The 24,617-nt window shown below is 46.0% G+C and overlaps 1 protein-coding gene across 2 annotated transcripts in view; it reads right to left on the bottom strand.

Annotated features, from left to right (window-relative positions):
• The window catches only part of TRA2B (transformer 2 beta homolog), a 292,195-nt gene that overhangs the window by 191,433 nt on the left and 76,145 nt on the right, over positions 1-24,617 (bottom strand). The window contains exon 3 of one of the 2 annotated variants that reach the window (XM_030210189.1): positions 13,181-13,355. In XM_030210189.1, coding sequence (XP_030066049.1) covers positions 13,181-13,355 — 175 coding nt within the window. The remainder of the gene's footprint in view (positions 1-13,180; positions 13,356-24,617) is intronic. The other variant, XM_030210190.1, reaches the window with a different exon arrangement.

Below are 24,617 nucleotides of genomic sequence, written 5' to 3'. Positions count from 1 at the left end.
GTTCCAAGTCATAAGTATTACCATACTGGGACAGACCGAAGGTCCATCAAGTCCAGCATCCTGTCCAACAGTGGCCAATCCAGGTTACAAGTACCTGGGCAAGATCCCAAAACAGTACAATAGGCAGCTTATTCTATAAATAAGCAATGGATTTTCCCAAAGTCCATTTTAATAATGGTCTATGACTTTTCCTTTAGGAAGCCATCCAAACCTTTTTTAAACCATGCCAAGCTAACCGATTTTACTACAGTCTCTGGCAAGGAATTCCAGAGTTTCAATACACGACTAAGTGAAGAAATATTTTTTTCATTTTAAATTTACTACTTTTTAGCTTCATTGCATGCCCGCCTAGTCCTAGAATTTTTGGAAAGAATAAACAAACGATTCACGTCTACCCGTTCCACTCCACTCATTATTTTATAGACCTATATCTCCCCTCAGGCATGTTTTTCTCAAAGCTGAAGAGAACTAGCCGCTTTAACTTTTTTTTCATAGGGAAGTCATCTCATCCACTTTATCATTTCCGTCACCCTTCTCTGTACCTTTTCAAATTCCAATATATCTCTTTTGAGACGTGGTGACCAGAACTGAACAAAATATTTGAGGTGCGTCGCACCGTGGAGCAATACAAAGGCATTATAACATCCTCATTTTTGTTTTCCATTCCTTTCCTAATAATGCCTAACATTCTATTTGCTTTCCTAGCTGCCGCAGCACACTGAGCAAAGGGTTTCAACGTATCATCAATGATGATTCCTAAATCTCTTTCCCGGTCGGTGACTCCTAATGAGGAACCTTGCATGTCATAACTATAATTTGGGTTCCTATTTCCAACATGTATCACTTCGTATTTGCTCACATTAAACGTCATCTGCTATTTAGATGCCCAGTATCCCAGTCCCGTAAGGTCCTCTTCTAATTTTTCACAATCCTTTTGCGATTTAACAACTTTGAATAACTATGTCATCAGCAAATTTAAATTACCTCAGTAGTTAATCACATCTCTAGCTCATTTATAAATATGTTGAAAAGCAGCGGTCCCAGGAAAGTCCCCTGGAGAACCCCACTACCTACCCTTCTCCATTGAGAATACTGACCATTTAACCCTCCTCTCTGTTTTCTATCTTTTAACCAGTTTTTAATCCACAATAGGACACTACCTCCTATCCCATAACTTTCCAAATTTCCTCTGGAGTCTTTCATGAGGTACTTTGTCAAACACCTTTGGAGTCTTTCATAAGGTACTTTGTCAAACACCTTTTGAAAATCCAGATACACAATATCGATTGGCTTACCTTTATCCACAAGTTTGTTCACCCCATCAAATAAATGTAATGGATTGGTGAGGCAAGGTTTCCCTTCACTAAATTCATGTTGGCTTTATAATAGTCTCTACCGTTTTGCCCGGCACCAACGTAAGGCTCACCAGTCTATAACTTCCCGCATCACCTCTGGAACCCTTTTTAAACATCAGCGTTCCAATCTTCCGGAAGATTTATTTTTATTTTGTTACATTTGTACCCCGCGCTTTCCCATCTGATCCAAGAGATTTGCTACTCTTCAATTTGTCAAATTGTGCCAATACATCCTCCAGGTTTATACAGATTTCATTCAGTTTCTCTGACTTTTTTTTTTTTGTTACATTTGTACCCCGCGCTTTCCCACTCATGGCAGGCTCAATGCGGCTTACATATTATATACAGGTACTTATTTGTACCTGGGGCAATGGAGAGTTAAGTGACTTGCCCAGAGTCACAAGGAGCTGCCTGTGCCTGAAGTGGGGACTGAACTCAGTTCCCCAGGACCAGAGTCCATCACCCTAACCACTAGGCCACTCCTCCACTTGTCAGCTTTGAATACCATTTCTGGCACTGGTATCTCTCCTAAATCTTCTTCAGTGAAAACTGAAGCAAAAAATTCATTTAATCCCTCTGCTATGGCTTCCCCGATTGCCCCTTTTACCCCTCGGTAATCGGTCCAACCGATTCTTTTGCTGGCTTCTTGCTTTTAACATAGTAAAAATTATTTTTTTAAGTATATGTTTTTGCCTCTAATTCAATCTTTTTCTAAAGTCTCTCTTTACGTTCCTTATCAGCACTTTGCATTTGACTTGCAATTTCTTATGATGTTTCTTATTATTTTCACTCGGTTCCTTTTTCCATTTTCTGAATGGTATTCTTTTAGCTCTAATGAATTCCTTCACCTCACTTTTTAACCATGCCAGATGTCGTTATATTTGGCATGGGCTTCAAGGATTGTATTTCTGAACAGCATTGACACCCAATGTAAATTTTTGACCTACACAGCTGCCCCTTTAATTTTTTTTTTCACCATTCTTTTCATTTTACATCAGTCTTTTTTGAAAGTTAAATGGTATGGATTTCCTGTATGTACTTACTCCAAAGCCGATATCAAATTTAATATTATGTTCACAGTTATCAAGCGGCCCCAGCACCATTACCTCCTGCACCAGATCACGCACTCCACAAAGGACTAGGTCTAGAATTTTTCCTGCTCATGTTGGCTCCTGTACCAGCTGCTCCATAAAGCAGTCCTTGATTTCATCAAGGAATTTTACCTCCCTAGAATGCCCTGTTACTTTTACCCAGTAATATCAGGGTAATTGAAATCACCCATTATTATTGTGTTCCTCAGTTTGTTAGCCTCCCTAATTTCTGATAACATTTCTACATCCATCTGTTCATCCTGGCTAGGTGGAGGGTAGTGCACTCCTGTCACTATCCTTACATGGAATTTCAATCTATAGGGATTCCAAGATGTGTTTTGTTTCTTGGAGAATTTTCAATCTATTCGATTCAAAGCCCTCCGTAACAAAGCTACCCCTCCACCAATTCGATCCACCCTATCACTACGATATAATTTGTACCCTGGTATGACAGTGTCCCACTGGTTATCCTCCCTCCACCTGGTCTCATATGTCTATTATATCTAATTTTTCATTTAGTGCAATATATTCTAACTCTCCCATCTTATTTCTTAGGCTTCTAGCATTTGCATATAGACATTTCAAGCCATATTTATTGTTACTATTTACATCTTGCTTATTAGTTGACAGTGTTAATTTTGTGATCTTTGTTCATGATTTTATTTAAGGTCACGATCTACTATGGTCTCTTTTGCAACCTCGCTATCAGGACACCCTATCTTCCCTATTTTGGTGATATCTTTGAAAGATACCTTGTTCCAAACCATGCGCTTTTGAGTGACTGTCGGCCTTCCCCCAGGTTCTATTTAGTTTAAAACAATTTTTATTGAACAATAAATAATTACAACCATAAGTCTGTATGAATTATTCATTTTTTTCTTTGCCCCCTATAACCCCTCCCTCCCCCCCCCCCCCCAATACCTCTTGTCTTATCCTTCTTTGTTACAGCATCATTTCTTCTTGTATATTAAAATTTCAATGTAACTCCTTTTCGCTATAGAATTTACATAACAACTTTATGATTAAAGAAGGTCTTGCATATAGAACTAATCCCTCTTTATGTTAAATATGTACATATATGTCTATTAGTTATTCTTCCTTTCCCCCTCCCCTGTTTCCTTCCCTCCCCCTTCCCCTACCCGTACTTCCTCTCCCTTCCCCCCCCCCCCCCCCCCAAAAAAAAAGGGTCAAGAGTTCTTTATACTGAGATTGACTGTCACCAGCTTGTAGCGGATATCACTCCCTCTTTCATTAAAGGCTTCCTAATCGGTTTAGAAAAAAACTGCGTGCTCGTGGAGCCAATGCTTGTATGAATGGTTTCCAAACTAAGTAAAACTCTTTTTGTCTTTTTAATTTCCATTGCAGTTCTCGGAGTTCCATTAATAGTAACGCATGCAGTCTATTACGCCATTGCCAATATGTCCAAAGGTTCTATTTAAAAGCTGCTCTATCTCCTTTTTATATTTCAACGGTTTTTATTGATGATGTACCACGTCAAACATTTTGTAAACATTCAGTCATGTCATAATTGTACATGTGCATCTAGTCTAACATCATCATCGTTATTTTACATCCTTTCCTCCCCCTTCCCCCCTCTCTCCAACCTCCCCTTTACCTTTATCTACTTATTTCATGGTAATTATACTAGCAATATCTATTATAGGTCTTAACCGGTCCAAAATCCGGAGCAAATATCTGCTGGATGTCTCACTATCTAGGACGTATCCAATTTAAGTACTGCACTTCTAGCCTTGTGGGAGATATTTTGTAAATATTTAGACCATACATTAACAAAGATCTCTCTTGTCTTTGGGTTACCGTAAGCCTCCCTGGCCTCCCAGAGCATAGCTCATGGAACCTATTTCCTTTATCTCCTTTTTAGATGCCGATGCCAGCAGCCTGGCCTCACCTTGGCTCCACCTACCCCAGAATGTTGCCCAATTTCTTACAAATCTAAAATCCTCCTCCATGCACCATCGCCTCATCCACGCATTGAGACTCCGGAGCTCTGCCTGTCTCTTGGTCCCTACGAATGGAACGGGTAGCACTTCAGAAAATGCTATTATAGAGGTCCTGGATTTGTCATGGGAGTCTGCGCATTACTATATTTTGAGCAGAAATCCTGCAAGACATGAAGGTGTCATAGATGTCCCCGGCCAAGAATTTTTGACACAGACTGGCCTGCTCCAGTGGGAGAGAGCGCGCCAAGTTCATCAGCTTGTGCACAGAGTCCTGCAAGTATATGCTTGTAAAGAGCTGGTAAGACTATACGGGACTCGGGCATTGAGGCCTGGAACATCTTCCTTTCAAAAGAGTCCAATGTCCTAGCTTCTCTGTCTGGGGGCACCGAGGCATAGTCCCTAGAACTCCTGGCTCTCTTGAGAGTGGATTCCACCAGCATGGAATTGTGAGGCAACTGGGGCTTAGTAAAACCAGCCATGCTGTGAATCCAATATATTGTTGTTGTTGTTCTTGGGCAGGACAGGGACTGACAGAGGAGAGGGACAGTCAAAGTCTCCCTAGGAGAGGACTAGCTCGAGGTCCTGGACTACATCTTAGCCCTGGGCTCGTCTTCCACTTCCAAACAAAATGGAATAGCATCAGTCATTTCCTTCACAAAAGAGGGAAATGAAAGGGTCTCTGAAGGAGACTTTCTCCTTTCAAGTGGAGGAGAGGGTTCAGAGGTGATGCCATAGGACTCATCCTCCAAAAAGTACCATGAATTCTCCTCCGAGTCCCTTGAACATTCCTCATTGGTGTTGGTCAAACTCCTCGTGGGAGGGCCGAGACCGAGCCTGCCTCGACTTTGAGGAGCCATGGCCCAGAGAGGAGTGTTGAGGTATCTGCTCCCGCCTTGACTCTGGCAAAGCTCCCTCCGACATTGAAGGGGTACAGGCTTGTGTGGCGGTCGAGACCATTGCCACACGAGGTACCAGTGGCCACCTAACTACAGGCTGAGAGCCAAGCGGGGCCGCAATGGGGTGTATGGTGGGCGCAAGCACACCCCCCGATACCGATGCACACCATTGCAAAATGCCATCCAGCAGCTCAGGGAGCAAGGCCCGGATACGCTCATCGTTGGCCGACACCAGAAATGTGTATGGCACTGGTTCCGAGACAGGCTGCATAAGTGATGGGGCCAAGACAGGAGTCTGGTTCTGGCTGCCTGGAGACAGGCACACTGGCACTTCCTTAAGAGAGGGGGAGTGGATCCTCCCTGCACCGATTCTCGGGTGTCAAATCCTTCCATGCCCCGGAGCTCCAGGGACCATGCATCAAGAACATCCGATGCTGATGCCTCTTGAGCTTCGCCCACCTCAGGGTCGGGTCTGACGCTGGGCAGACCCAGGGGCCCTGTCCAGCAGCTGGCATGGAGACAGGTGGAGACCCACTCAACGTAATACTGCTCCTAGTGTTCATGGGTCTCGAAGCAACCATGTGGGCCGATGCTCCCGATGCAGTCTTCAATGTCTACCACCTCAAAGCAGATGCAGTCGATGACCCAGACTTGGCTCCAAAAATCTTCTTGTGTTGAGCCTCTCTGGACCCCTTAGTCGTTTTCTTCATATGGAGACAAAGGACACAGTTAGATGGCTATGGTCGGGCCCTAGACACTGAAGAGTGTGGCCTAGTGGTTAGGGTGGTGGACTTTGGTCCTGGGGAACTGAGGAACTGAGTTTGATTCCCACTTCAGGCATAGGCAGCTCCTTGTGACTCTGGGCAAGTCACTTAACCCTCCATTGCCCCATGTAAGCCGCATTGAGCCTGCCATGAGTGGGAAAGCGCGGGGTACAAATGTAACAAACAAAACAAAAACAAACAAACAAAAAAAAAAAAAAGACACCAAGAATGGGTGTCTGTGCCAGAGATCATCCGACTGCACTGGGTATAGCACTTGGGAGCCATTGGGAGCTTTAGTGGACATGGACGGAAAAACTTCAGACACCAAATCAAAAGACACAATGGTGCCTGAAAAAGGGAGCAAGGTACCAGGAAGAAAAAAAAATCACTGGAAAAACCTGACCAGAGACTAAGTCTAAACACAGCCTAAGTCACAGAAAATAAAGGAAAAAAAAAACTCACAAAAAAAATAAACTATACGGGACGAGACCTAAAACAAAGGCAGGGACAGCAAAAAAAAAAAAAAAAAAAAAAAATTGTGAAAAATAAGATGAAAGGCACCAAAGAAGAAGCAACTTCCAGAGTGGGAGTGAGAAGAAACCACAGGCGCAGTCTTCTCACCGAGGTAGAAAAAGAACCGCGGTAACCACGCTCTTGTGGTGGGCAGAAAGGCACCTGCACATGCACTAAAGAACTGCAGTAACCACGCTCCTGTGGTGGGCGGAAAGGCACCCGCGCATGCACTGTGGAGTGTCTTGTGCTCCACAAAGCTCTGTTAATCTTGTTAAAAGCTCCAGACCAGGCAACACGGAATTACGTTACCCAATTGTGAGAATTAATGGCCTGACTGACTTCGGAGAAACTCATTCTTCCAGTTCCAGGGAGTATCTACTTGAACACTGTCAAACCCTGCTTCTCTCCACTTGAACAAAGGCCTCCTGTGCAACCACCACACTCTTGGTGCCTCCTTGGCAGTTGACATATGCCACTGCCATAGCACTGTGAGAACATTGCCATCTGGCCCTAAACCAACAGTTTGAATGCTTCCAAAGCCCTACAAATGGCTTTTGTTTCCTATTTGTTTTTATCAGCTGGCCTTGATCTTCAACCAACATCCCTGAACTACTTGGTCTTTTCAGTGAGCTCCCCAACTTAAGAGACTGGCATCCCTTGTTACCACAACCCAGTCAGGCGTCCCCAGGTCCATTCCTCTCGTCTAGTTCTACATCTGCAGCCATCAGAACAGGCTCTAGCCAAGAGCATCAAGGAATCCTAGACCACAACTCCAAAACCTCCGAAGTGGCCTTATATACACTCCAGTCCACAGTGCTAAATTTCAAGTTTAATCACCATCATCATGGAATCCAGGATCTGAATGTACTCACACCTGAGGCACTGTCCTCGCCAACATGGGTCTCACCTGGGACACAAAATACCTTCTTGTGTATGAAAGTGAGCACCAAGGTCAATTCAGGCCTGTGCTGGATCCAGCTTGCTCTTGTCGAGTTGACTAAAGACCCTGAAACAGAATTGCTCAAGTCATCAACCATTGGCTCTCCAACTCTGACATCCCTTAAATGAGCAGTTTTCTAAGTTAAAAAAAAAAATCATGAATTTAATATACTGCCTTTCTGTGGAACCACCAAAGCAGTTTAGCAGGTACTCTGTCCATAATGAGCTCACAATCTAAGGGGGGTTTGATACCTGGGGCAATGAAAGGTTTAAGTGTCAGAAGGAGCAGCAGTGGAATTAAACCTAGGTCCATTGCACTAACCATTAGGTGGCTACTCCAAACACAATGCACTATGATTTCTTCCTTGAGAATCTTAGCCACCATTATGACCACCACCTTCAAAATGGTATAGGGAGCAAGTTGCTACACTGAATGGCAAATGCTTGAAACTGATAGTGAGCCCTGAGGACTTTGAACTTTAGAAGTCTCCTATTTGGAGGAAACACCAGAATGTTAATGTAAAATTCTTTGGAGGTCAAGTTATTAGAAATTCCTCTCTAGAAATAGCTATAAACATGGACCAGTGTCTATTCAGAAATCTAAAAGGTATAGCATCAAGCTTACATCCTTCAGATTCAAAATCAGGCAAATGATTTCTCTTTTTAGGGTTACAAAGTCAGTTAAGTTTGGCAACCAAAGTAGCAGGTATATCTTTGGCCGTTTTAAACTTAACTGGCCAGCGCTATCGGCTTGGCCAGTTAAATTTAAACCGGCCAAAAATACCCAGATATTCAAACCCAGTCACTGCAAACGGCCTGGCATTGAATATACAGGCTCAGCGTACACCTGGCTACATCGTGCACTGTGAATATGGGGCACAATCTGTATTGATATTTGTATTATCTTTCATAGGTTTTCAAGTAATCAGATAATGCATCTGCTAAAGCAGAAGAAGGTCCCTTTGTAATGCACATCCATGCTCAGGCAATTCTTTTTTTTTAATAATTGAACTAAGGGAAATAGCAGGGCCCCAGACCTTAGTTTTCCAAGGGTGGGTTTCAGAATGGTATGGCTGACTAAAGGAAAGGTTAAGTGATGATTCCGCCTTCCTTGTTGTCTGGCCACACTATTCTGAACAAGATATAATGTACCCCATGTAGTACTGCGCTCCGGGGGGGGGGGGGGGGGGGGGGGGGGGGGGGGGGGGGGGGGGGGGGGGGAGAGATGACAAAGCCCTCCTAATGACTGCTTGCCAAAGCTAGCACATCCAATCTGTAATGTTTTACAAGGGAATTGAGCGATGACATCACCGCCTTACAAATCACCTCCAGGGAAACTGCCCAGGCGGTCGCCAGTGCCCACAGTGAGGACTCAGCCCTGGCAGCACCCGACAATTCCTACAAATTTAGGCGGTCTCAATAGCCGCTTTGATCCACCTAGCAATCGAGGTCTTGCATGCCGCCTGGCCCTTAACGAGGGTCATGGAAAAAGACAAATATGATTGCTGCATTACTTAGAGGAGACAAATTTCTCCATTGTCCACCTTCTTCGAAAGAGGGCAAACCGGCATCATGGTTCACATGGAATGGAGAAGTTACCTTGGGATAACAAGAAGGAACCATACAAATCAACACAAAGTACTTCGAAAATGAGATGTATAGGTCCCTACAAGACCATGCCTGTAGCTCCAAGACTCTCCGAGTTAATTGCAACAAGAAAACTGTCTTGAGCATAAGGACCTTAATAGAGTGTGACTGCAAAGGCTCAAAGGCACCCCGGAGAGCACAGGGAACTAAATTCAGTTCCCACAATGGAAAGGAGAATGAAACCACAGGGCAGAAATGCACTACCCCCTTCACGATCCCCAAAAACTAGCCAAGGGGAGGTCCCTCACTTTGTCCTACAAACTTGATAGGGCAGCCACCTGGACCTTTAAGGAGCTTAGCATCGGGTCCTGATCCAGGCCCTGCTGCAAAAAAACTCACTCAGAATATCGGAGGATCTGTGCCTTCCTGGGGGGGGGGGTTGATGCTCACACGGGATACCCTCAAATACTTTCCAGGCTTGACAATACGCCAGGGACATGGAAAACTTCAATGCCATAAGCAAGGTGGAGACAACCGCAGGCGAGAAACTAAGCCTCGCTAAACACCTCCTTTCAAGGGTCAAACTATAAACTAGAAGGGATCCGAATCTTCCATTTCCACCGGCCTTGGCTGGACCATCTATTATCCTGCAAGGCTACCTCTTGCTGGAGTTAAAAAAAAAAAATACTCTAATGTGGCATTGAAGCATGTAGCTATCAGGTCAAACATCAGAGGTCTCAATGGTCCAGGAAGGCAATCAGCCCCAGCTCCCACTCACCTGAATCCAATAGGGAATGAAAAGAGCTTGCAGATGTCTCTCCGCCCAATGGCAGAGACTCACTGCTTCCAATATCACAACCTGGCTCCTGGTGCCACCTTGCTTATGTAGGCTACAGCCATGGCATTGTTCACCATCACTCAGACTGCTTTCCCCAAAAGCAGAGGAAAGAACTCCAAGGCCAGGCACACTGCCAGAGACTCCAGGCAGTTGATGGATCAGGAAGCTTCTAGTGGGGACTGAATTCCCTGCACAAATCAGCCCAAACAGTGTACTCCCCACCTGAGGAGACTCCAGAGAGTCCGGAGAAACCCCCTGAAAGAAGTGAACAGGACTGTCCCACCATTCCAGACTGGCTCTCACCTTGGCAGGAGTGGTAAGGGGAGCTCAGTCCTGAAAGACCAGGGCCCACAAAAGACAGGAGTGCACTAATGTGCACTCATGCCCAAGGCACCACACCTCCACAGCCACAGCCATAGTGACCAAGAACTGTAGATAGTCACAGGCAGGGGACAGTGTGGGTAAACTTCAGAGTAACCCTTCCTGACTACCTCCAGAACCCACTGATCTGAGCTGATGTGGGCCCACTCATGGCGGAAGGGAAGGGGGACAACCTGTCCCCCTACTGGAACACACACTCACTGCAGTAGGCCTGACAACTCCAGCCCTGACAGAGGAACCCATCTTTTGAGGCCATGAAAGATCCTGGCTTAAAAGGACATCCCATGCCTGAAGCCTGGGCTGTTGAGCACAGTCAGCCCTTGGAGTGGAACCTAGGAGTCACGAACTGACCCTTTTTTGCCCAGCCTCAGGTACCCGGAACGGCCGAGCTGCCCCCATATTTTTCACTAACTTCTGCAGGTCCTCCCCAAAAGGGCAGCTGGCTGAGAAGCTTCTTAGAGGCCGCGTCTTCAGGCCAATGGCACAATTACAGCCAACGGTGACTGACTGGGAGGAGAGAGACAAGGTTGTAAGGACAGACCAACTGTGTGGCATGGACTGCTGCAACCAATGCAACAATGCCCATGTCACACAGTCCCACAGATGATGGCCTGAACACCAGGGCAAACCATAACCTGAACTGTTGCTCCACATGCTTCTCGTGGAGCTACCTGAGGGCCGAACCCCCTTGCACAGGTACGGGGGACTTTTTGTGACCACCTTGAGTAAGTCCAGTACCTTCCAACCTCATCTGGGGCAAAGCTATAGAAGTGGTCCAGGGCCCTGTCCCCCCTGACAGCCCCATCCAAGGGGCTCCCACTCAGCCAACATCAGACAGGAGAGGGCATGGTGAAGCAGGAAATGATTCAGGGACCCCATCAAGCTCTCCAAAAAAAAAAAAAAAAAGGGACCCCTTCAGAAGAGTCAGCCACAGGAACCCTCCGTGATTACATCAATAAGACGAGAGCACTCATCTTTCTTCTCTTCCTCCTCTCTTGGAGATTCCTGTTCAGAATCCAAATCCGAGAAGGGACTGGGGGTCTGAAAGTTCCTCCAGATACCACACGGAGCTTCCTGGTCTCCTCTGTTACGCTTGGTACCTGGAAAAGGGCCCCACCACTAGTTAAGGGCCAACCTCCACCTGCAAAGCCTGCTTAACCATGTGTGTTAAGCATCTGGAGCCTCCTCCCACCCTCCAGATAGATCCAGAGTGGTAGGACTCTCTTCCCCCCCCCCCCCCCCAAAGCCCCAATGGGGGCTGTGAACTCACCTGCAGCACAGGAACTGCAGCAGAAGTGGGCATGTTGAAACACTGCTATTGTGCCTCCCCCGCCCCCCCCCCCCCCCCCCCCCCCGGGACCATTTCCAAAGTCAGAAACAGTCCGTTGCAGGAGGGGCAGAATGAAATGTTCCACTACCAACTCGTACAGGCAGAACAGAGTCTGCCAGCAGGCATGCTGGGACACATGGCTGCTGCATATGTGGATAGCACACCTGCCTGACTGCTCATGCCAACTTTGGCCCAGGGCTCCATCACCTCTTCCCAACCTATTTTGCTTTTGCTCTTTTTTTTTTCTCTCTGTGTTCAAAAGGTTACAAGGAGCAGCAGGGGAATCTGGGAAAAAAACACTAAACGGTGGGAGGGGAAGGGGTTAGGGACCTACACCCTTCAGGAAGGACCCTGCGGGGCCAAGCGAACTTTTCACCCAGTGGATGCTAAGAAGAGCAACTGGAAGCAGCTGAGCCATGCTCTGTGTTCAACCAGGTCTGGTCCAGGAGCCAAGAACCTGGGAACGGCTTTTAATAAGTGGCCTGCAGAGCGGGGAGCTAGGTTAAGGACCAGGAGAATTGGCCTGAAGACTTACTATCTGCTAGAGGTAAAGAGAATACTGGAGTTTTCCACCAAGAATCAGCAGGTTAAACTGATGAGTTCACTGGAAAAGATCAGTTTTTCTCTACTTCCATCTGCTGGTAGAAGGGGATAACACCCACATGGTTCAGAACAGTACAGCCAGACAAGGATTTTGTTTTTGTAAACAAAAACAGAAAAAATGTCTGGAAAAAAGTCACTGGCAATTGGATGAAAGCAAACTGCTTGAAGCTGAATGACAGTAAGACAAAGGTTCCATTACTATCCTCATATGATATACCAGAGACATTTAGACTTGAAGGAAATAGTAATTGAGACTTCTTTGCAAGATTTAGGTGCAATGGTAAACTATTTTTTGTGTATGTTTTTTTTATACTCAAACTGGTGAGAGGTATGTTTTATAAACTACATTTAATTAGACATGTTACTTGTTGAGTACATTAAGTATAAACTTTTATTAGTGTTCAAAATTTTAAATGGATCAGTGTCAAATTGTAGCAGCAAAACTACAAGTGTACTAACATTGAGATCTATGCAACTATCTTCATATTGACTCATAAGATATGGTTGCTTTATATTCATTAAATGTAGTGTGACCTATGTTAAACAACAGTCTACCATTAAGACTTAGGAAACTGAGATGAAACAGTTTAAAAGAGAACTGAACACTTACTTTTCTGTTAAAGTCTGTGGGTCAGAAAAAATGAACTAAACAGGGGAGAGAGATCTGATATAATATAGTACTTAACGAAAAGATCTGTATCTTTTTTTTTCCCTGTGTTATGATAGAAATTTTGGATGGTGTGGTATATAAAAGTTTTAAATAAATAAAATAAAGGCAGGATTTGATACTGAGCAAAATATTCTTTTTCTTTTATTAAAGCTAGCATAAATCTATGTAATCCCATACTGAAAAAATGGTTACAGCTACAAATATACATTTATAAATTATATTATGTAATTCCAAAATAATTAATGTTATAACCTGTGTTCTTACTCGATTTCCAACATGGCGCCTCCGATTAGACATAGGAGAGTGACTATGACTGCGCCGTCGCCGATAATCGCGGCTGTAAGACCTGCTTCTGGATCTTCGATGAGAACGGGAACGAGTTCGTGATCTAGTGTAGTGGCGGCGAGAGCTCCTTCTGGATCTAGACCTGTAGAAATAATGAGCAATAATTAGAAAACCTTAAAGTGCTCGAAAAGAAAAGCGAAGTTACTTACCTGTAGCAGGTATTCTCCGAGGAAGCAGGCTGATTGTTCTCACTGATGGGTGACGTCATACGGCAGCCCCAGGATCGGAAGATCTTCCTAGCAACAAAGTTTGCTAGCCCTCACGTGCACATGTGCGAACCGCGCATGCGTGACCGTCTTCCCAACCGTAGTGCGAGCGTGCTCCTCAGTAAAGCAGAAAGCAAAAGACAAGCGAAGACAACTCCAAAGGGGAGGTGGGCGGGTTTGTGAAAACAATCAATCTGCTGTCCTCGGAGAATACCTGCTACAGGTAAGTAACTTCGCTTTCTCCGAGGACAAGCAGGCTGCTTGTTCTCACGATTGGGGTATCCCTAGCCCCCAGGCTCACTCAAAACAACAAACATTGGTCAATTGGGCCTCACAACGGTGAGGACATAACGGAGATTGACCTAAATAGAAACAACTGAGAGTGCAGCTTGGAACAGAATAAAAATGGGCCTATGGGGGTGGAGTTGGATTCTAAACCTCAAACAGATTCTACAGCACAGACTGCCCAAACCGACAGTCGCGTCGGGTATCCTGCTGTAGGAAGGAATGAGATGTGAACATGTGGACAGATGACCACGTCACAGCCTTGCAAATCTCTTCAATAGTGGCTGACTTCAAGTGGGCCACTGACGATGCCATGGCTCTAACACTATGAGCCGTAACATGACCTTTAAGAGTCAGCCCAGCCTGGGCGTAAGTGAAGGAAATGCAATCTGCTAGCCAATTGGAGATGGTGCGTTTCCCGACAGACACTCCCCTTCTGTTGGGATCAAAAGAAACAAACATTTGGGCAGACTGTCTGAATGGGCTTGTCCGCTCCAGATAGAAGGCCAATGCTCACTTGCAGTCCAATGTGTGCAACTGACATTCAGCAGGGCGGGTATGAGAGCGGGGAAAGAATGTTGGCAAGACAATTGACTGGTTCAGATAGAACTCCGACACCACCTTCGGCAAGAACTTAGGGTGAGTGTGGAGGACTACTCTGTTATGATTAGAAATCCAACAAAATAAAACATGGAAAAGAAAATAAGATACCTTTTTTATTGGACATAACTTAATACATTTCTTGATTAGCTTTCAAAGGTTGCCCTTCTTCGTCAGATGATGAAATTTAGTATAAGGAGCATGAGCTACCAAGGCCTGAAGCTCACTGACTCTACGAGCTGAAGTGACTGCCACCAAGAAAATGACCTTCCAGGTCAAGTACTTCAGATGGTAAGAATCCAGTGGCTCAAAAGGAGGTTTCATCAGCTGGGTGAGGACGACATTGAGATCCTATGACACTGTAGGAGGTTTGATAGGGGTCTTTGACAAAAGCAAGCCTCTCATGAAGCGAACTAAAGGCTGTCCCGAGATAGGCTTACCCTCTACACGATAATGAAAAGCACTAATTGCACTAAAGTGAACCCTTACAGAGTTGGTCTTGAGACCAGACTCGGACAAGTGCAGAAGGTTTTCAAGCAGGGTCTGTGTAGGACAAGAACGAGTTCTAGGGCCTTGCTGTCACACCGGACGGCAAACCTCCTCCATTTGAAAGGATAACACCTCTTCGTGGGATCTTTTCTGTAAACAAGCATGACTCGGGAGACACCCTCACAAAGACCCAAGGAGGCAACATCTACACTCTCAAAGCCGTTAACGCGTTCCAGACCGCTCGTAACTCCAGGAGATTGATCTGAAAACCTGCTTCCTGGAGGGACCAACATCCTTGGGTGTGGAGCCCATCGACATAAGCTCCCCACCCCAGGAGGGACGCGTCCGTAGTCAGCACTTTTTGCGGCTGAGGAATTTGGAAGGGACGTCCCAAGGTCAAATTGGAGTGAATTGTCCACCAATGTAGGGATTTGAGAAAAACTGTGGACAGTCAGATCACATCCTCTAGATCCCCCGCAGCTTGAAACCACTGGGAAGCTAGGGTCCATTGAGCTGATCTCCTGTGAAGACGGGCCATGGGAGTCACATGAACTGTGGAGGCCATATGGCCCAGCAATCTCAACATCTGCCGAGCTGTGATCTGCTGAGACGCTTGAACCCATGAAACTCCCATGAAACTAGGGACAGAAGATTGTCTGCCCTCGCCTCGGGAAGGTAGGCATGAGCTGTCTTTGAATCCAGCAGAGCTCCAATGAATTCTAGAGTGATTGGTAAGATGGCCGACGGACAGGAGCCCTAACGCGGAGCTCCCGCACCAAAAGTGCCACTGGACCGGCTCGACCACCAGAACCGGGACACGATTTGGGCATCCGGACGCAGGGAGATCGCAAAGAGTGAGCCGTAGCTGCACCCAACGGCTTCGGGCGGCCACCAGCACAGACTCCCGAACACAATACCATCAGTGACCAGGCCTAGACACGCGACCAGAGACAGACCCGACCACGCGAGGCTGATGTCGGAGCACTGACCTTTGTGAGAAAAGGTCTAACCCAATCCAATAAAGAAAAAAAACCTTCAGTCGGAACCACCGGACAGGCATATGCTGAGGTTAAACGTGGTCGGCGGCGAGAACAACCGCGAGCAGCTCCGAACCAGGCAGAACCCTGCAATCAGCGGTCAGGCACGACGACCAAAGAACACGCTAGAGCTCCGCCAAACTAAGTCCACCTGCGCACTAGAGCTCAGCCGAACCGAGCCCATCCGTAGCGGAGGCGAGATCCTGAGTGAACCTGGTGCCCCAGAAGGTGAAGGTCAGGCACGAACATCCGCCCAGGGGGGAGCGACGGAGGCTGAAAAAGGCGCTGTTGATGACCACGAGGCCGACCACGTAAATAGAGGGAGCTCACCGGACGATAGGCTCAAACACCGCGGTGCAAGGAAAAGCGGGGATCAATTAAGAGCTGCTCAGCCGAAGCAGAGATCGGGGATTGAGTACGGGCGATCACCTGGTGACGAACCCAGCTGAAGGGCACCTGCTGCACATGAACGCTGGCACCAAATCACCGCCACAGTAGCGAGCAACCCGAACCACGAAGCCCAAGGTGAGCATGACCACACAAAGAACTTTAACTCTGCCCCAACTTACTGTTTACGCTGCACTGGGTATACTGCATTGCTTACTGCTTAAGCTACACTGTTTGTACTACACTGCTAGGACTGTACTGCCTATACTGCACAGCAGACATTGTTTACATTGTGCACTGCCTATTGTTTAAGTTGCATTGCTCATACCGCTTTATTGTTCATACTGCACTTACACTGTATTGATTATACTGTACCGCGCATACTACACTGCTGTAATGCTGGTTGTACTGCTTATACTGCACTGTGGACACTGTTTATATTGTGTACCACTTACTGTTTCAGTTGCATTGCTCATATCGCATTGCTTACACTGTATTGCTCATACTGTACCGCGTATACTACACTGCTTATTATACAAGCAGCACTGTTTATACTGCACTGCTTATACCGTACTGCCTACTGTTCAAGTTGTACACGTACTGCAGCCAACATGAATACCAAAAAACTATTCATGATAATTTACTTCCTCCCCCTAATCTACCACGCATGGACCACTCCCAACTTAAACAACAACCGACCCACAATACATAAACCCTATAGACAATCAATCTACAACTCACCAGACCGAAAGAATAACAACCAACTAAAAGGAAAAATAAATACATACGGAAACAACCAACAAAAAGGGAAAAAAGGAAACAACAAAACCAAATACCAAGAAAACAGGCAACTAATAAAAATTAACAAGTCTACGACCCGGACCGAACCATACCATCCAATCCAACTGGGATACGCAAACGCCAGGTCAGTAGTAAACAAAACAGAGACTATAACAGACTGGATCACCACAGACAATCTTGACCTCCTATTCATTACTGAAACCTGGATCCATGACCTTAAGGATCCCATAATCTTAGATTTATGTCCACCAGGATACAAAATTACCCACTGGAATGGGAAAAGAGGAGGTGGTATAGCCATAATATACAAATCTGAATTCATTATCACAACCACAGCTGAATCCATCTTACCTCAACTCAAAATTGCATTGGTAAGAATCAATCATCCAAACCTGCAGGAACACCTTAACGCAATGCTACTCTACAGGCCGCCAGGCAACTGGCAAGACACTCAAACACACCTCATGGACTTCATCTCGAACACATGCATATCTACTTCAAACCTTATAATAGGTGACATCAACCTGCACCTGAAAGATCCCACCTCTACAAACACCCAAGAATGCAAAGAGTTCCTACAATTATGGGATCTTCACGTACCAAATGCACAACCAACCAAAGGACACACACTAGAAATTATCGCATATAAATTCAATCCAGACCTAAACCTTATACTAGTAGATACAAAATGGACACCCACACCGTGGTCAGACCATTACAGAGCATACATCTCCCTCCAATGGCGAATGAAGACTACACTCAAAAAACAAGAACGAAAAACCTACACCACGAGAGGAAAAATAGACCCGGTAATATTCTAGGAACAGATCTACTATAACGGATGGACAACGAAGGCAGACACAACCAAGTTCTTCCTAGACTGGGACGATAGATGCAGAACAATATTAGACAGCATCGCCCCAATTCAAACTAGAACATCGCAAGGAAGAACTCAATACCGTGGTTCAATGAAGAACTGAAAAACTCAAAACACAAGTTAGGAAATTAGAACGCGCATGGAAGAAAAAGACAGACAATCCCACACTTAATGCTTGGAAACAGCTCCGTAGAAAATATAAATATACCATAAGACAAACCAAAAGACTATACTACAAAACTGAATTGGACCAAATTACAAGCACACACACAAACTCTTCCAACTAGTGAATAAACTACTAGACATCACACCAGTCACGGACAACAGCAAAGACACACCAGGAGCTGAAACCTCGCAAAGTACTTTAAAGAGAAAATAGTACAACTGCGACTTAAAATACCTGTCAGCCCCATCGAATACGCTGCACTCCTAGACTGTCTAGAACCAGACCCTGGAGTATACCCAGCAGATAGGATCTGGCCTGAATTCGAGACATTATTGGAATATCTCATTTTCCAAACGCTTAAGAGATTCTCCAAATCTCATTGCAAACTAGATATATGCCCAAATAACCTTATGAAATCGGCCCCCCAGCACTTTATAACAGATCTAACGAAACATGTGAATTTTATGCTACAAATGGAATCTTCCCAAAGGAGAAAGGAAACATTCTACTCACCCCATACCCAAAGATGCAAAGAAAAAACGCGATGGAATTAACCAACCTATAGACCAGTAGAATCCATTCCCTTAATAATCAAAATAACAGACGGGATAGTAACCAAACAACTCACAGACTAGCTAAATATGTTTTCAATACTACACGACTCCCAGTCAGGATTTCGCTCTAATCACAGTACTGAAACAGTACTAGTCACGCTCATGACTAAATTCAAACAAATTATTGCAACCGGCAAGAATATATTACTTCTACAATTCGACATGTCAAGCGCCTTTGACATGGTTGACCATGGAATCCTACTACACATACTTGAATACTTCGGTATCGGAGGCATCGTTCTTAAGTGGTTTAAAGGATTCCTAACCACACGCTCATATCAAGTGACATCAAACTCTATCACCTCAGCCACATGGACACCTGAATATGGAGTTCCACAAGGATCTCCCCTTTCACCGACTATATTCAACCTAATGATGACACCCTTGGCCAAACTACTTTCAAACCAGAACCTCAACCCATACATTTACGCTGATGATGTAACGATCTACATCCCATTCAAACAAGACCTAAAACAAATTTCCAATGATATCAACCAAAGCCTACATATCATGCACTCCTGGGCAGATGCCTTTCAATTAAAACTCAACGCAGAAAAAAAAACAATGCCTGATACTTACCTCTCAACGCAACACAAGCAAATTCACCGCCATCAACACACCAAAACTAAATCTACCAATTTCGGAAACCCTGAAAATTCTTGGAGTTACCATCGATCGGCACCTAACACTTGAGAACCACGCGAAAAACACAACCAAAAGATGTTCCATTCAATGTGGAAATTAAAAAAAGTAAGACCATTCTTCCCAAGGACCGTCTTCCTGTAATCTAGTACAATTAGTAGTACTCAGTCATCTAGACTACTGCAACTCACCTCTACGCTGGCTGCAAGGAGCAAATAATCAAAAAACTCCAAACAGCCAGAAACCAGCGGCCAGACTCACATTTGGAAAATCAAGATATGAGAACACAGGACCCTTACGAGAGAAGCTACACTGGCCCCACTCAAAGAGCGCATCACGTTCAAATATGTACCCTAGTACATAAAATCATCAACGGCGATACCCCAGCCTACATGTCAGACCTGATAGACCTACAATCCAGGAATGCTAGAAGATCATCTCGCACATTCCTTGATCTTCATTTTCCCAACTATAAAGGTCTAAAATATAAATTAATGCACGCATCAACCTTTTCCTATATGAGTACGCAATTCTGGAACGCACTGCCACGCAACCTAAGAACGACCTATGAACTGACCAACTTTCGTAACTACTAAAGACCCATCTTTTCAACAAGATATACCACATAAGATCAAATCATGTGAAACTCCCACTTATATCCAGAAATGTTAATAATGCCCTCTATTATATTACTATCATGTATTCCATTACCATGCTATCCAACATCCTCAGTAACACCAATTGTCTATTCTCTTCTCATTTCCATTATCATGATGTATTGTAAGCCACATTGCACCTGCAAAGAGGTGGGAAAATGTGGGATACAAATGCAATAAATAAATAAACTTGAAGAGGGTGGGACTTTGGATAATTCATCACAAACCCTAGTAGCTCCAGGAGTCCAATAGTCATTTGCATGGACTGCAGAGCACTTGCCTCCGAGGTATTCTTCACCAGCCAATCGTCGAGATAAGGGAACACATGCACTCCCAGTCTGCGTAGAGACGCCGTCATGACTGCCAGGCATTTTCTGAAACCCTGGGCGCAGAGGCAAGACCAATGGGTAGCACACAGTACTGAAATGCTGGTGTTCCAGACGGAATCGAAGATACTGTCTGTGAGCTGGCAGTATCGGGATGCGAGTATAAGCATCCTTTACGTCCAAAGAGCATAGCCAATCGTTTTTCTGAATCATGGGAAGAAGGATGCCCAGGGAAAGCATCCTGAACTTTTCTCGGACCAGATATTTGTTCAGGCCCCTTAGGTCTAGGATGGGATGCATCCCCCCTGTTTACTTTTCCACAAGAAAGTACCTGGTATAGAATCCCAGCCCTTCCTGCCTCGGTGGCACGGGCTTGAACGCATTGGCGCTGAGAAGGGCGGAGAGTTCCCTCTGCAAGTACCTGCTTGTGCTGGAAGCTGAAGGACTGAGCTCCCGGAGGGCAATTTGGAGGTTTTGAGATCAAATTGAGGGAGCATCCTAGTCGGACTATTTGAAGAACCCACCGGTCGGAGGTTACAAGAGGCCACCGTTGGTGAAAAAAAACTTTAACCTCCCTCCTACCGGCAGATCGTCCCCGGCACGGACACGTTTACCTCGGCTATGCTCTGCTGGAGCCAGTCAAAAGCCCATCCCTTGCTTTTGCTGGGGAGCTGCAGGGGCCCGTTGAGGCGCACGCTGTTGATGTGAACGAGCGCACTTAGCCTGAGCAGGCTGGCGGGCAGGTGGATTGTACCTTCGCCTATTATAAGCGTAGGGAGCATTCCTCCTTCCCCAATAAAAACGTCTACCTGTTGAGGTACATGCTGAAGGCGTCCGGTGAGAGAGTTTGTCGAAGGTGGTGACCCGCTGGTGGAGCTGCTCTACCACCTGTTCGACTTTCTCGCCAAAAATGTTATCCCCCCAGCAAGGAACATCTGCAATCCGCTGCTGGACTCTATTCTCCAGGTCAGAGGTACGCAGCCATGAGTGTCTGCGCATCACTATACCTTGAGCAGCGGCCCTGGACGCAACATCAAAAGTGTCGTAAACACCCCTGGACAGGAATTTGCGACACGCCTTCAGCTGCCTGACCACCTCCTGAAAAGGCTTGGCCTGCACAGACAGGAGCTTATCGACCAAGTCCATCAGCTGCTGCACATTGTTCCGCAAGTGGATGCTCATGTGGAGCTGGTAGGACTGGATCTTGGGGACACGGGCATAGCAGAACAGTAGGCCTTCCTCCGAAAAGAGTCCAGAGTCCTAGACTCCTGCCCTGAGGGCGCCGCAGCGTAATCCCTAGTACTCTTGACTTTCTTGAGAGCCACATCCACAATTCCAGAGTCATGAGGCAACTGGGTCTTCATCAACTCTGGATCCCTGTGGATCCGATATTGGGACTCAATCTTTTTGGAATAGTGGGATTACTTAATGGTTTCGTACAGTTCGCCATCAATGTATGCTTCAGGACATTATGAAGAGGAACAGTGGATGACTCCTTAGGTGGCGAAGGATAGTCCAGGACCTCGAACATATCAGCCCTGGGCTCATCCTCAGTAACCACTGGGAAGGGAATGGCCGTAGACATTTCCCGGACAAATGACGAGAAAGACAAGACTCTCAGGAGGAGAGCTTTCTCTCCGGCGAAGGGGTAGGATCAGAAGGAAGACCACAAGACCCCTCATCAGAGAAATATCTGGTGTCTTCCTCTGCCTCCAAAGAGGCCTCACCTTCGGTATTGGACACAAGTTCTCGAACTTCAGTCCGAAGCCGAGCCCGTCTTGACGCCGAGGAACTAAGTCCCCTATGGAAATATCGAGAAGACGACTCCGTCGCCGCCGGCAACGAAGCTCCCTCCAGTGACGTCAACAAGGAGTCAACTTGGGTGGCAGCGGATGCTGATGCCGCAAGGGGTACCGGCATCACAGTCCTCACCGCGGGCGAGGAGCCAATCGCCGCATCTCTTGACGGTACCGACGGTGCAGCAGTCCTTCCAGAATCCCTGGAAGTATGGCTCGGAGGCGCTCTTCTAGAGTGTCTGCCCAGCAAGGCTGCGGGGCCTGTACAGGCGATGAGGACAGAATCTGCCTGGGGCTCGGAGGCGGTACCGGGCTGTCCGGAGAGAGCGCATCGAGACCTCCTGTATGGAGGGTGAGTGGTCCTCCCGGCGTCGACGCTTTCCAGGTGCCGATTCCCTCGGCGCCCCGGAACTCTCGGTACCATGACGGGTAGGTAACGATGAAGATGCTTCTTCGCCTTCGCTGAAGCACGTCAAATGGCCCGCTCACGACAAAGAAAGGAAAGTTACGGGACAAAAACTAAAGAAAGAGAGAAAAAGAAACTTTTTTTAACACGGAAAACATGAGCGAACTTGTACAGAAACATGCCGAAAATCGGTGAAGAAGTGGCGAAAACGCTGCGAGGGCCTCTCTGGGGCACAGAACAACCGCAAAAAACCAGCCGTCCTGAGCCGCGGAAAAAAAAAAAGAAACTGAGGAGCACGCTCGCGCTATGGGCGGGAAGACGGTAGCGCATGCGCGGTTCGCGCATGTGCACGCGAGGGCTACCAAACTTTGTTGCTAGGAAGATCTTCGGATCCTGGGGCTGCCGTTGGACGTCACCCATCAGTGAGAACAAGCAACCTGCTTCAATTTACTTCAATTCTTTGAAGGAGTAAACAAACATGTGGACAAAGGGGAGTCGGTTGATATTGTGTATCTTGATTTTCAAAAGGCGTTTGACAAGGTACCTCATGAACGGCTACAGAGGAAACTGGAGGGTCATGGGATAGGAGGAAATGTCCTATTGTGGATTAAAAACTGGTTGAAGGATAGGAAACAGAGAGTGGGGTTAAATGGGCAGTATTCACAATGGAGAAGGGTAGTTAGTGGGGTTCCTCAGGGGTCTGTGCTAGGACTGCTGCTTTTTTAATATATTTATAAATGATTTAGAGATGGGAGTAACTAGCGAGGTAAATAAATTTGCTGATGACACAAAGTTATTCAAAGTCGTTAACTCGCGACAGGATTGTGAAAAATTACAAGAGGAACTTACGAGACTGGGAGACTGGGCGGCTAAATGTCAGATGACGTTTAATGTGAGCAAGTGCAAGGTGATGCATGTGGGGAAAAAAGAACCCGAATTATAGCTACGTCATGCAAGGTTCCACGTTAGGAGTTACGGACCAAGAAAGGGATCTGGGTGTCGTCGTCGATAACACACTGAACCTTCTGCTCAGTGTGCTGCTGCGGCTAAGAAGCGAATAGAATGTTGGGTATATTAGGAAAGGTATGGAAAACAGGTGTGAGGATGTTATAATGCCGTTGTATCGCTCCATGGTGCGACCGCACCTTGAGTATTGTGTTCAATTCTGGTCGCTGCATCTCAAGAAAGATATAGTACAATTGGAAATGGTGCAGTGAAGGGCGACTAAAATGATAGCGGGGATGGGACGACTTCCCTATGAAGAAAGACTAAGGAGGCTAGGGCTATTCAGCTTGGAGAAGAGACGGCTGAGGGGAGACATGATAGAGGTATATAAAATAATGAGTGGAATGGATCGGGTGGATGTGAAGTGACTGTTCACGCTTTCCAAAAATACTAGGACTAGTGGGCATGCGATTAAACTACAGTGTAGTAAATTTAAAACAAATTGGAGAAAATGTTTCTTCACCCAACGTGTAATTAAACTCTGGAATTCATTGCCGGAAAATGTGGTGAAGGTGGTTAGCTTAGCAGAGTTTAAAAAGGGGTTGGACGGTTTCCTAAAGGACAAGTCCATAAACCGCTACTAAACGGACTTGGAAAAATCCAAAATCCCAGGAATAACATGTATAGAATGTTTGTACGTTGGGAAGCTTGCCAGGTGCCCTTGGCCTGGATTGGCCGCTGTCGTGGACAAGATGCTGGGCTCGATGGACCCTTGGTCTTTTCCCAGTATGGCATTACTTATGTACTAAAAAGACCTGCACGGTCCTTCCAGTCTGCCCAACAAGATAACTCACATGTGCCACATTTTGTGTATACCTTACCTTGATGCTTCTAAAGATGCAGTCGCTCACACAGAGACCTGGAACTGAAACTACAGGAAAACGAAAGCTCATCAGAACACGCAGACGCCCAAACATCTGTACTCCAGAGAGAACCGACGGGTGTACACCCAAGAAGGAATGATGACACAGAAGACATCTGGAAAACAGCTGGGTGTGGAATACCCACTAGCAAAATGCAGACGCAACAGCCTTCCTGATCTAGCAAGGAA

Source organism: Microcaecilia unicolor, chromosome 7 (genome assembly GCF_901765095.1).
Source record: "Microcaecilia unicolor chromosome 7, aMicUni1.1, whole genome shotgun sequence".
Taxonomy (NCBI): domain Eukaryota; kingdom Metazoa; phylum Chordata; class Amphibia; order Gymnophiona; family Siphonopidae; genus Microcaecilia; species Microcaecilia unicolor.
This window is presented reverse-complemented; position numbering and strand designations above follow the sequence as displayed.